We start from the raw sequence: 13060 nt of genomic DNA on the forward strand, positions 1-13060 counted from the left end.
TCTGGTTAGAGCTTGTTCCTCAGGTGATTCTGTTAGCCTCTATCAGCAGACCTGGGAGACTAGCTCTCTCCTCTGAGTTTCAGTGGTCAGAGCACTCTCTGCAGGCAAGCTCTCCTCTTACAGGGAAGGTGCACAGATATCTGGCGTTAGGACCTCCCTCTTGGCCAAAGATGAAGACCCAAAACAGGACCTGTCCCGAAGTTGAGTTGCTTTTGCCTATCCCAGAAGCTGTTAGGTTCTGTATTCTGCACTCTCACCTGTGCAGAATACTCTCGGTGGGGTCCCGGAAACAAGATGTCTGCTGCAGATGCTCAGGCAAAGCACTCCGGGGGATCTCCAGTTTTTGACAATATCTTTTAAAGACTTCCTCTCTTTCCCATTGTGTGTTTTGGCACCATTGTCAGCTTTTAGCTAGTCATATCTGTCCACATTTATCTCTGGGTTCTTTATGCAGTCACATAGATCTTTCTGTCTGTTTGCTTGAGCAACTTGCTGGTTTTGTTATTAATTATTGAATTTAGTAGAAGTTGAGTTCATGTATAATTGCTTTTTTTTTAAACCTAAATTGTGTTGACAGTTGAGGGCACGTTATGCTTCCATATATATAAATTGCAAAACATGCAAATTTCTAGTTCTGTAATGAATGCTATGGATTCATGGGGACTGTATTCATTCTATTTTTTTATTCTCACCAATATTTTCATAATATTAATTTTATAATCCATAATCATTTGGGTTATTTTTTATATCCTATTGAGATCATCAGTGTTTTTATGGAGCTTGAGAAATGGTACTGTAGAGGTCTTTCTTCTCCTCAGTTATCCCTCAGTACTTCTGTTTTTGAAACAATTGTTAAGGAGATTCTATTTTTGCTTTTTTAATTTTTTTAACGGTAAACCAAATACTGGTATAAAGAAAATTCTGAGATTTATGTATTGATGTTGTCTCCTACTTTTTTTATGATATCTAGATATTTTATAGTAGGGTTTTTAAACTGCAGAATCAACATGTGAATGAATTTGAGATCATTCTTCCTGATATGTATTGTTTCTCTTTCTTTTGCTTTATTTTTCTGTGTATAACTGTAAGCACTATACTGAGTAAGAGTGCAGTGATACCCTTATCTCATCCCTGATATTAGAGGTTATGCTATGACTCTATATTTACTTATATGTCAGATATAGGTTGTTGTATACAGGTTTTTTTTTTTTTTTTTTTTTTTTTTTTTTTTTACTATTGAGGTATATAATTCCTATTTCTAGTATCTTTAGGATTTAATCCTGAAGGTGTGTTAAATTCTTGGAAAGAAATTTCCACATTTATTGAGAGAGCATGTGATATTTCTTCTTTTATATATACTTTTTTAAATTTAAACGTAATTATATAATATTCTCCCTTCTCCCTCCATCCCCAGTGCTTTTTGCATATGCCCTTGCTCTTTCTAAAATGCATGGCTAATTGTTGTTTTTTTATCTTCTATATCATATTAATTGATCTATACATGCTAAAATGTGTTTGTACTCCTGGAATGAACTGTCTTGATCTTACTTTGCTAAATTGATTATAAGTATTTCATTGAGATTTTTAGCTCCTATGTTCAGTAGGGCATCACACTATAGTATTCATTTTGGTTTCTTTTTCCTTTTTGTCTTTATCTGATCATAATCATAGTAATAATAGGTTCATGAAATGAATTTGACCACATTCCTTTTTGTTCCTTTCAATTAAACAGAATAATTTGAGAGTTGTAATTCATCAGTGAATCTATCTTGTCATGAGCTATCTCTGAAATTCTTTGTTGCTGGCTATGCATCTGGATAAGTTGTTTGTAAAGATATGTAGTAAGATTTCTCTATCAATTTCCAGTATTTCTTCATATTCTAGTTTTTAAAAACATGTTTTCAAAGTATGTCCTCACAAGTCTCTGGATTGTGTTAGCATCTCTTGTAATATTTGTTGTGTTTTGTTTTGTCTCATCTAATATTTTAAATATGTATCTTTTCTTTCTTTTCATTACTTTGGTTTATAAATCTTGATTATGTCACAATGAATCAGTTCTTCATTTCATCAATTCTTATAATTCTTTTCATCACATTTATTAATTTCTCCCATGATATTTTTGTCTGTTTTTTGCCATATATTATTTTAAGTTTTATTTCTTCATATTCCTTGAGACACATTATTTTTTACCTGAAACCTATCAATTTTTATCTGAAACACACACATATAAATGCTGTGTATAAAACAGCTTTAAAGATCCCAAATGCTCTAAAAACATAGGTTATTTTCATTTAATTTACTTATTAATTCAGTTTTATATCCTGATAACTGTCCCCCTTCCTGGTTCCCTCTCTCACATAATTGCCCCCCTTCCCTTCTCCTCTGAGAGGGTGGGGGTCGTCTGGGTATCCTTCCACCCTGGCACATCAAGTCTCTGAAGGGCTAGCCACATCTTCTCCCACTGAGCTCAGACAAAGCAGTCCAGTTAGGGGAGCAGATTCCACAGATAAGCACCAGCTTTAGGCATAGACCCTGCTCCAGTTGTTGGGGGCCTATATAAAACCTGAGGTGTACATCTACTACATATGGTATGGGGACCTCAGTCCTGCCTATGTATGCTCTTTAGTTGGTGGCTCAGTCTCTGAAAACCCCCATGGGTCCATATTAGTTGACTCTATTTGTCTTCCTGTGGAGTTCCTACCCCCTTCAGGGTCCCCAATCCTATTTAATTTTTAATTGTTGCATTTTTAAAAAATTGTAATTGTTCTTCTCTTCACTAGTCTACTGGTCACTCAAGAGTGCATTTTCAAATTCTAAGAAGTTCCACAAACTTTGTGACTTCTTTTTCATTGATTTCTAGCTTATTACACTACGACATAAGATATAAGAAACTACCTCATGGTTCTGAAATTAGGAAGGCTTGCTTTGTGGCATCAAATCTAATCTGTTTTATGAAAAGTTCCATGTGCTTTTGAGGTAATGTGTAATCCAAGAATATTTAATTGTATCCTGTAAATTTGTGTTAATTGAGTTTGATGCATGGCATAATTCAACTCTGAAGTTTCTCTTTGAAAATTTAGCTTGGATGACCTATCTAAAGATCACAGTGGTGCACCAAGGTCCTCCACTATGAGTTTTACTAGAGCCATCTGTAAATTAAAATTTTGTCTTTTGAAATATTGATACCACAGTACCAAAGCTTACAAATACAAAATTACTATATATTCTTGCTAACGTGTATCCAGTATTAACAGGATATACTTCTTGTTTTCTGACTAACTAATGTTGATCTAAAGTGTACCTTTTCAGATGTAATCATTATATGCACATAAGCACAAATGAGTTATATCATTTCAAGTGTGATAGGTACAAGTTACAATTTCTCATGTACTTTAATATTTTTCAAATTTGTTATATGTTTAACAATAACTTGTGTGAAATTTTTACATCTTAATTTCCACATCTGATATATTTACAGACATGGAATTATTTTCATCCATTGTTAGCAGCCACACTACCTCAGTATTCTGAAAAAGATTAGTTAAATAATAGGAAAAATGATCAGTTCTAAATATTTATACAAGATTTTCTTTCTAGAACTTTCTTAGAATAAGAAAAAGTAAGAGAACTTGAAGTAACATCTAACTATCATGGCTTGGTTTCTGTGGGGAAAATGTGAATTTCTCCTTTTGTACTTTTATAATTCAAAACTGATGTACTGCTACACACATGTCAACATATATTATAATCATAAATATTTGTTAATGAGAACTGACTAGAAGAACAAAATGACATGATAATACAGAGCAATTAAATAATGGACAGATAAGTTATATTACAGTACTTGCAGAGCAAGCATGGGAGTCGCCTAGAAGATGAAATAAGATGTCCAAGTTACTTTGACACAGCTGAGTCACCTAAGAAGAAAGTTGCAACTGAGATGTTTCCTAGATCAGACTGGCTAGTGGGCATGTCTGTTGGGGACTTAATTGAATATAAGTTGATATAGGATGGCCTAGCCCACTATGGGATGTACAATTCCTTGAACAGGTGACCATAGACTTTATGAGAAGGTAACTAAACAAGAACCTGAGTGATCTAAGAGTCAGCAGGTTTTCTCTATGGTTTCTGAGTCAAGATCCTCTTTGACTTCCTGCCCTGACTTCAATCATGATAGACTATGGAGTATACATCCAATAAATTTTGAAGTGTCTTGTAGTTAGAAAGCTTTACCACAGCTGCAGAAAGGAAGGTAACACCAAGTGTCCATAGATGGTTTCTCTTTTGTACATTTCATGGTGAACACTTTTCTAGGTGGAAATTGTGCCATGAAGCTGGTATGTGTTTTCTACAAGAGCTTCTACACTTTCACATTCTCTCTATCACAGTACTAGATTTTCAAGTGCTCTTAGTTGCCTCTCTTTCCCTTAACTAAACATTTCTTGTAAGGAGCAGATTTTCTAAAAGTATCTTTAGGACAATTTGATTCTGGCTATGAAGAAAGAAATTATTTAAAGATTAGCATTCTACTCTTTAAAAAAAGTTTCTCACATATACAAAACCAGGGTTCATGAGTAAGGTATCCTTCTGATTGCTGCCAAGAAACATAAAGTCACATTCTCATAAGATATTGGCATGGAAACACAGGAGAGATAGAATTACAATCTTCATATCTCAGCTTTAGTAGGACACCACAAATTAACAAAGTTTGGCAGGAAAACAGAACATCGCTTTGACTCAAACCATGTAGCTTGGTCAGGGTTATGGATATTCAGTCTATTTGTGTTTTTACAGGCACATCTTAATTTTCCTCTGTCTTCATTAGCACAACAGTTAAACTCAGCTTTGTCAATCTTCTCACCCCCAGAATAGTTAAAAAGTAACACAAATATAAGGCAATTGGCTATAACATCTTGGCCTGTCTTAGTTTGAAGAAAGATACAAAATATTTACTGAGATCTTTCTGGGGCCAAAAGCAAAATCTGCAGTTACTCTGGCTGAAAGGGACATTAGCTTTAAGAAAGATTTGTGATTTCATAAGTTCATAAGATTTGCACATTTTGCCTAACTCCTGAATTCAAACTTCTGATTTTCCACGATGATTTCTCAAGTATTATGAAATAACTGAGGGCATGAGAAGGAACAGAGGCAAAGGAATGGCTGATCACAATTTTTTTTTCAAAAATGGAATGATTTATATTATATTATCAACAGTAAACAATGTGACGTGTGTGTGTGTGTATGTGTGTGTGTGTGTGTGTGTGTGTAAATATGTGTGGGTTCATGTGCAAGTATAGATTCATGTGTATAAATGCAAAAATGGAAAGATCTATTATAATACTACAAACATCAAACAATATGACACTAGTAGAGGTATGTGTCTGTATAAATGTACATGCGTCCATGTGCAGATGTATACATATGTATAGATGAAACATGGAATAATCTATTATAATACTACCAGCATTAAACGATGTGACACTAGTGGGTTTGTGTCTCTATGCAAATGTTTGTATATTCATGTACAATTGTAGATTCATGTGTATAGATGCAAAAATGGAACAATCTATTATAATACTATCAAAATTAAACAACATGACACTAGTAGGTGGGTATAACTGTGTAAGTGTACTTCTATTCATGCGTAGGTATAGATGCATGTGTACAGATGCTCTAGAGCAACTTCAGCTGTAACTCATCAGTTCTTTGCAGAGCATCCACTTGTCTGATGCTTGCCAAATGCTCTATACATCCTGGCCAGTAAGTGTCAGTGATTTGATTGTTTCTGTCCCCCTGTGCTGATTAAAAATATAGGGCACTATGCTTTTTCTCACATGTTCTGGGTATAAATCCAGGTCCTTGCTTTTGTCCAAAAAGAATTTTATAGTCTAAGCTTTGTACTTCTTCTTGTTTTTTTATTTTCAAACTTTATTAGAATATTTTTCTAGAATATCAAGAAAGGATAAACTATTTCAATGTATGCTACGTCCACTCCAGTGCAGTCTGCTTGGTAGGCCTAAAAGCCTGGAAGCAGTTAGGAGACAAAGAGTTTCACAGAAACAGCCTCCTGGAACCTTGGCATTCCAATAGCCCATATACTCAAACCCTGTCCCTGTGTTAGTCTGGTGTATAGATCAATATGCTCTCTTTCAGTATTGTTTTATTATAAGCCCTTTTAAGGATTGATTTTGACATATAGCTAAGCCTTCGCCAGTGTTCCAATGTCCTAGGCAGTCCTTGAAGCCAACCCTGAGCTTGGAATTCAGTAAGAATGTTACCTATTCAGTAACATTCAAATTCACTTCTAGTAGAGACAGTGAAACTAATTAGGCATTACAAAGAACAGAGCTAGAAAAGCTCAGGGCTAGTCTGCATAGTAATTACTTGGGACAATAGCTGAGACTCACCCAAACCCAGGAATACACAATGGCCTAGGAAATAGGTGGGTTAGTAAAACAGATTCCCCTGGTCCAGGTTTTTTCACTAGGACCAGAGGAATAGCATAATCAGGTATTTACTAAAGAACCCCTGGTTGTAGGTTTAACAATAGACTAGCATTGCATCAGAGCATTCACCTGGTTCCTGTGTTTAGCTGATCTTTTTAATTAAGGGTTGTTCTTATTCTCAGTGGTGGCCTGGCTCCTGCTATCTTTTTATGTATGCATTCTTTTTGTTCTGTGTCAATGTAACTTGGCAGATGTGTTTGCCTGGATTTCTTGGTTTTCTTCTGTATTAAAAGTCTGATGTTCCTTTGGACAAAATACATTCAGATTCAGCATTCTCTAGTGCCTGCGTCTGTCTGTCAATTCTCACCGACCCTTGTTCACCTGCAACCAGAAACCTGTTCCCCACAGGTAGGAGACCCAATAGAAGTTAGTCTGTGGCAAATGTAATGGTAGCAAAGACATGATGACCAGAAAACCACACAGGAAATGAGGGCGAATAAAGAAGGTTATGAGAAACACAAGATAAGAGAGAAGCTGTTTCTAGTGACAGAGACCTTGTCATGCTACACAGGTTCTTGCAACTCATAAGGACAGCCACTCACTAGTCTTGTGCCTACAGAGCACCACAGGAAACTTCCAGTCTCTATGTTGTCACCTTTTATTTGGATCTTTTCATTCATACATTCTCTGCCACAGTCCTAGGGTCACTGAAGACAAATCAAGTTCATTTCTTTGAAATTCATCAGCTTGCTTGCTAAGGGTACTCTTAATTATGCATATTATTTTTATGCAAGATTCTGTATCATGTTTACTTAAAGCAGTTGCTTTTGGCACTGGACTGTGAGTGTTTTCTCACAGGTCAGGTCTGCCTGGGCTTTCATGCTGACATGATTTTTCTCTTGTATTTCAGAACAGCTTTACCAGGAAGCAGAAGGAAACTTGTTCTTGGAATGGCACTAAGCAGATGAAGCAAAGTTAAATGCCACTGAATAAACCTACAAATGCTGAATGACTAGCTGGTTAGATGTTTATTCCTTAAATCAGCACTTACATTGTGCTTTGTGAGGTTTGAAATGTTAGCTGCTATTGCTTGGAGCCAATCCATGCAGTCTTCAGAAGAGAGGCACTGAAGAATTCCACTGCAGACTCCATCCACAGCAACAACTTGGAAAGCATTCTGCCTAAAAGTGCATAAGAACAGAACAGATGAAATACTTTGTTAGTTAGCCATTTATAGTTTGGTCCTTAAGACGATAAAGCAAACTTCCAGATTCAAATCCAATTACCTCCTTTATAAATATATCCATTTTAAAGTGAATCAACGAAAAGACCAGGATAATATCTATTTACAAATAATGAGATGACATTCTTATATTCACCCAAATATGGACAACCTTTGAGATATAAAGCAAAGCATGTGCTATTGAACAACGTCAACTTAGGGGACATTCTTTTCTCTTTGACCAAACATTCCCAGTCTATAATTCTGTCTCTGCTCTTGACATTTGTAAGTTTTTTTTTTTTTTTTTTACAGTACAAGAATTGGAAACACAAATGTTAAGCACTACATGGTAAAACTCATGTTAATTTCTTGATCATTGTTTGAATATAGGATTAATGGGCAGAAAACATGAAATTGGAGTCACCAAAGCCCTGACCAGGAGAATTACTCTGTTGGGTTATGTGCGGCACTTTAGAAAATCCACAATTCATACTTAAATCCACCAATCATGGAGTGATAGACAACTTCCTTAGCTAGGCATTTGAAATGTGACACAAACTGCATGCATTCACATATTCTTTCCAAACACACACTTTTCCTGGCTCTATCAGTTCTACAAGTGGGTATTTGAGGATATTAGATATTATGCATTTCCTGAAAGAAAGGTAAACCCAGGGAGCACACATCTAGCTCAAGAGTCATGTGTGGGTCTGTCCATTTATTTTCTCTCTAGGCTAAATCCAGTCTCTAAAGGAAATACCTGGTACCAGTTTTGGCAGCCAAAGTATTGTGCATTCAATTTGTGTAGAGAAACTAATTATCACACCTGACACTTCATGCCAGAGAAAGGAATGTACTCAAACATGCACTGCTTATTTCCTGTTAAAAAAAAAAAAGTATGTTTGCTTAAATAAAAATAATTTAAACCTTTTTATGATAAAAATGTGCTTCATGAAAAATGTAGATTCCTGATTCACCCACACATAGAACTTAATTCTTATAGTTTTGATTGTGAGCTTAGCCTTTAATGGATGAGCCATCCCCCTACACTTGAGCTTTCACTCCAATACTCAAGAGTGACTGTGACACTTAAAATATCACGAAGTTGGATTCAGGGGAAGGTTCAGCAGTTAAAAGCAAAGGCTCATCTTCTAGACAACCTAGGTTGAACATCCACAAGTAAACTCACAACCATCTGTAAACTACAGTCTCTCTTCTGGCTTCCAAGGGAACCAAGTATCCATGTGCTACACAGACATACATGCATGCTAAACACAGACACAGACACACACACACACACACACACACACACACACAAACATATATATCAATAATTTTTTAAGAAGTCCAGGCAGAAGCACAACTATCTGTGGAATAGGAGGACACATTTGATAGCAATTCATATTTTCCACTCTGTGTTTCTTACAGTCATTTCTTCAAAAGCTACAAAAAGAGAATGACAGCTAGATATTTCTATTCATGCATGCATTCAATTCAATTCTTAAATCTATGTAATACCTGATATAGTCTCAGATAGAATAAACCTAGGAGACTAGTTTTATACACCCAGATCTTCATATTAATACAAAATAGTTTTATACTCTGGGTAATGCATTAAAATAGATATATTTCTAATCATTGAAGTTAATTATTCTTATTTTTCTTCATAATTGATTCTGTGTCATAACTATGCTTACTTTTCAAGGTTTGGATAGGAATGAGATAGTGATTTTTATGCATTAGAACCAAGAGCTTCAGAGGCAAAAAAAAAACCAACAAAAAACAAACAAACAAAAAAAACAGTTATTGTGACTTGATTAACACATATTTAAGTAGGAACATGGGTATAGAATAGGCAGATAAAATTGAGGAAGGCTCCTGCACTTTACAGGCAATGAAGTTGGCATAGATCCATGGCAAGTGTTTGTGTGGCTATCATGTATAAATAAGCATTAAGGTTAGGTCTACTATAACATGAGGGAAATAATGTGACTTGGAGACTCTTCTTGGGTGCACAGATGAATGATGACACATGAATGAATGGCATTCAATAGGTTCATAAATAAGAATGGTTGATTAGAGACAAGAAAATTGCTCCTGAGTCCTCAACCTACACAGTAGAAAGGCTACGATGGGGAAGCTAATGGAAACCACAAATCTCACATAGAAATCAGAAATCCAAAAACAAACCTGAGGGGGCCTGAAAAACAAGACATATTTTGGGAAACACGGGTTTCTTGACCTGTGACAATAAGGGATCATCAATAAGATTTATAAATCATTCTACACATGTGTAGCTCATCCCTAGATCATGGATTATCTGTGTCAACATTTTAGTATTTGACCAACATACTATCTCAGTATGTTATTTTCTATTTTCTTATCTGTTTGGGTTTTTCCTTTATTTATTTATTTTATTAATTATTATATTTCTTTACATTTCAAATGTTCCTCCACTTTGGTCCATTACTATCTCAGTACATAAAAGTAACTAAGAAATGGAAAGGCGAAAGAGAATGATGAGGGGAGAGTGAAGGTGAAGAGAAGTGATAAAGGCATAACTACAGCACACAGTTGTAATATCAGGGCTAACCTTACATTTGCTGATGACTTACTTTAGGTTTCAAAGTTTAAGCAGAACTGTGATTTAGAGATCTTTAAAGCAGAAATGGACTGCCAAATGTTAAGTGCTGTTAAGGTTTCATTTATGAAATTACCTGCTCTTGTAAAAGCTTAAGAAAGCTATTGTTATACAAGGGAATAAGTCACAAGGTTAACTGCTGGTCACCACTGTTTCTGTTACTGTAAACAAAAGTTTGTTTTACATGAGAGGACCTTCTGCTTACAGAAGAACACAGTGTAATGATGTAACGTTGTGTTCTTTGCCTGTATTAACCTCTACTGCTGTACCTGAGCATTACATTTAGTAATTATGAGACTCTGGAGTAACCCTGGTGAATAAAAGCTTCTCTTTTTTTGAACTTTATTCTTTGTTAGACTGGCGAATCTCTAAATGACTATAGACTTATAATATTTGGGAGCTTACCCCAAGATTTGGGTGTTCACCTAGATTCACCTTTTCCTTCTTTTCCTTCTCTTCTTTCTTTTCTTTTCTTTTCTTTTCTTTCCTTTTTTCTTTTCTTTTCTTTTCTTTTCTTTTCTTTTCTTTTCTTTTCTTTCTTCCTTCCTTCCTTCCCTCCTTCCTCTCTATCTGTATGTCTGTCTGTCTTTCATTCTTTTTATTTTTGCCTCTCTTGAGACCCTAGAGGCACCCAGAGTAGTGGAAGCTGGAAAAATCAGATAGTTCCAGTATTTGGAGGGAGCTAGGGTTCTTTAATGACTATACTTTATAGAAGAGCTTTGAGTCACTCAATGTTTCAAGCATGCTGGAAGCTAAGAAATGCCCAGCATTTAGAAGGAGCTACTGTCACATTCTCAACACTTAGATTGTGAAATAAGAAGCATCAGAAACCTTCCAGAGGTGTAGATAAATATTCTGTATGTCTGTAGCACACATTTTGAGGGAGGATTCCTGAAAAAGATGGATAGAGCATAAATCCATGAGGTGAAAGACCACCAGGATGTTGTTGGCCCTTGCTGTAAAAGCTGAGATGGAAACTGACTGTTGGGTATATGAGTAAAGGTGTTCACCACCTGACTGTGTGAATGCTCTGTCTTTTAAAGTTACTGTTTGATGAATCTGAGCTTTCTCTTTGTCTATAGGTTTGTTGCAGATGCAGAACCAGGAGCCAGGTTAAAGATGAGTAGGCAGAGCTGTGGTTCACACTGCCTACTTGCAACATGATGCATCTTTCAACTTCTTCCTGAAGCCTCCTCTGCTGAGCTCTCTAGCCAGGGCTCATTTTTTTTTTCTTCTTGTCTCTGCCATTCTTTGATTGCAGCTTACTCTGGTCCATCCCCTTAGTCACAGATTCGGTGTTCTTTCCTTTAAAATTGTTTCATGTGTCTTTTACATATGGATGATATTAAAATGTTGCTTTATTCTGTTCTAATTAAATGAGAAGCTGCTCTGGAGTTGGGCTATGTCTCCCCCTCCTCTAGAGGTTGTTTAAAGTTTTCCTCTAAATCTGTGCCCTATATCAGACAGACTACCTGAATATGTGAGGGAGAAACATCAAAATCAAAATCAAAGCCCAGACTATTCCCAATGGGAGTTATTTCCACCCATCTCACACTCTTTTTAAGTTTTACTTAACTCACTAAAATGTTCTAAAGTATTTACCTTATCTCAAGATTTGTAAGACTATTTTGTCAATTTTCTGTATCCATTTCTTCTGTCATGTCTTTAATTCCTGAGATTCTCTTTTCACATCTTTTATTCTGTTAATGAAGCCTGAATTTGAGGTGAATGTTCAAGCTGCTATTTTTTCTTTTTATTAGATAATTTCTTTATTTACATATGCTATCCCCTTTCCTGGTTCCCCTCTGAAAGCCCCCCATTCCCTCCCACTCACCCTGATCACCAAACCAACCACTTCTGCTTCCTGGCCCTAGCATTCCTCTACCCTGGGGCATAGAGCCTTCACAGGACCTAGGGCTTCTCCTCCCATTGATGATCAATTACATCTTCCTCTGCTACAAATGCAACTGGAGCCATGAGTCCCACCATGTGTATGCTTTTGTTGGTGGTTTAGTTCCAGGGAGCTCTGGGGATACTGGTGAATTCATATTGTTGTTCCTCCTATGGGGCTGCAAACCCCTCAGCTCCTTGGGTAGTTTCTCTAGTTTCTTAATTGGGGACCCTCTGCTCAGCCCAATAGGTAGCTCTGAGCATCTACTTCTGTATTTGTCAGGCACTGGAAGAGCCTCTCAGGAGACAGCTATATCAGACTGCTGTCAGCAAACACTTCTTGTCATCTACAAAAGTGTCTGGGTTTGGTGATTTTATATGGGATGGATCCCCAGGTGAGGCAGACTCTGGATGGTCATTCCTTCAGTCTCTGCTCCTAACTTTGTCTCTGTAACTCCTTCCATGGGTATTTTGTTCCCCACTTCTAAGAAGGATCGAAATATTCACACTTTGGTCTTCCTTTTTCTTGAGTTTCATGTAGTTTGTGAATTGTATCTTGGGTATCCCGAGGTTTTGGGCAAATATCCACTAATGAGTGAGTGCATATCATGTGTGTTCTTTTATGATTGGGTTACCTCACTCAGGATGATATACTCCAGATCTATCCGTTTGCCAAAGAATTTCATAAATTCATTGTTTTTTTTCCTTTTTTCTTTAATTAGGTATTTTCCGAAATTACATTTCCAATGCTATCCAAAAAGTCCCCAATACACTCCCCCCCCAGTCCCCCACCCACCCACCCCCACCCCTTGGCCCTGGCATTCCCCTGTACTGGGGCATATAAAGTTGGCAAGTCCAATG

The 13060-nt window shown here is 36.4% G+C and overlaps 1 protein-coding gene across 11 annotated transcripts in view; it reads right to left on the reverse strand.

Annotated features, from left to right (window-relative positions):
* The window catches only part of Sntg1 (syntrophin gamma 1), an 835208-nt gene that overhangs the window by 192448 nt on the left and 629700 nt on the right, over positions 1-13060 (reverse strand). For 10 of the 11 annotated variants that reach the window (XM_029469700.1, XM_029469725.1, XM_029469958.1 and 7 more), the window contains one exon: positions 7498-7627. The exons of the other annotated variant lie outside the window; for it this stretch is intronic. In XM_029469700.1, the coding sequence (XP_029325560.1) occupies positions 7498-7627 (130 nt within the window). The remainder of the gene's footprint in view (positions 1-7497; positions 7628-13060) is intronic. 11 annotated transcript variants of the gene reach the window in all.

The sequence above is a fragment of the Mus caroli genome, chromosome 1 (assembly GCF_900094665.2).
Source record: "Mus caroli chromosome 1, CAROLI_EIJ_v1.1, whole genome shotgun sequence".
Lineage (NCBI taxonomy): Eukaryota > Metazoa > Chordata > Mammalia > Rodentia > Muridae > Mus > Mus caroli.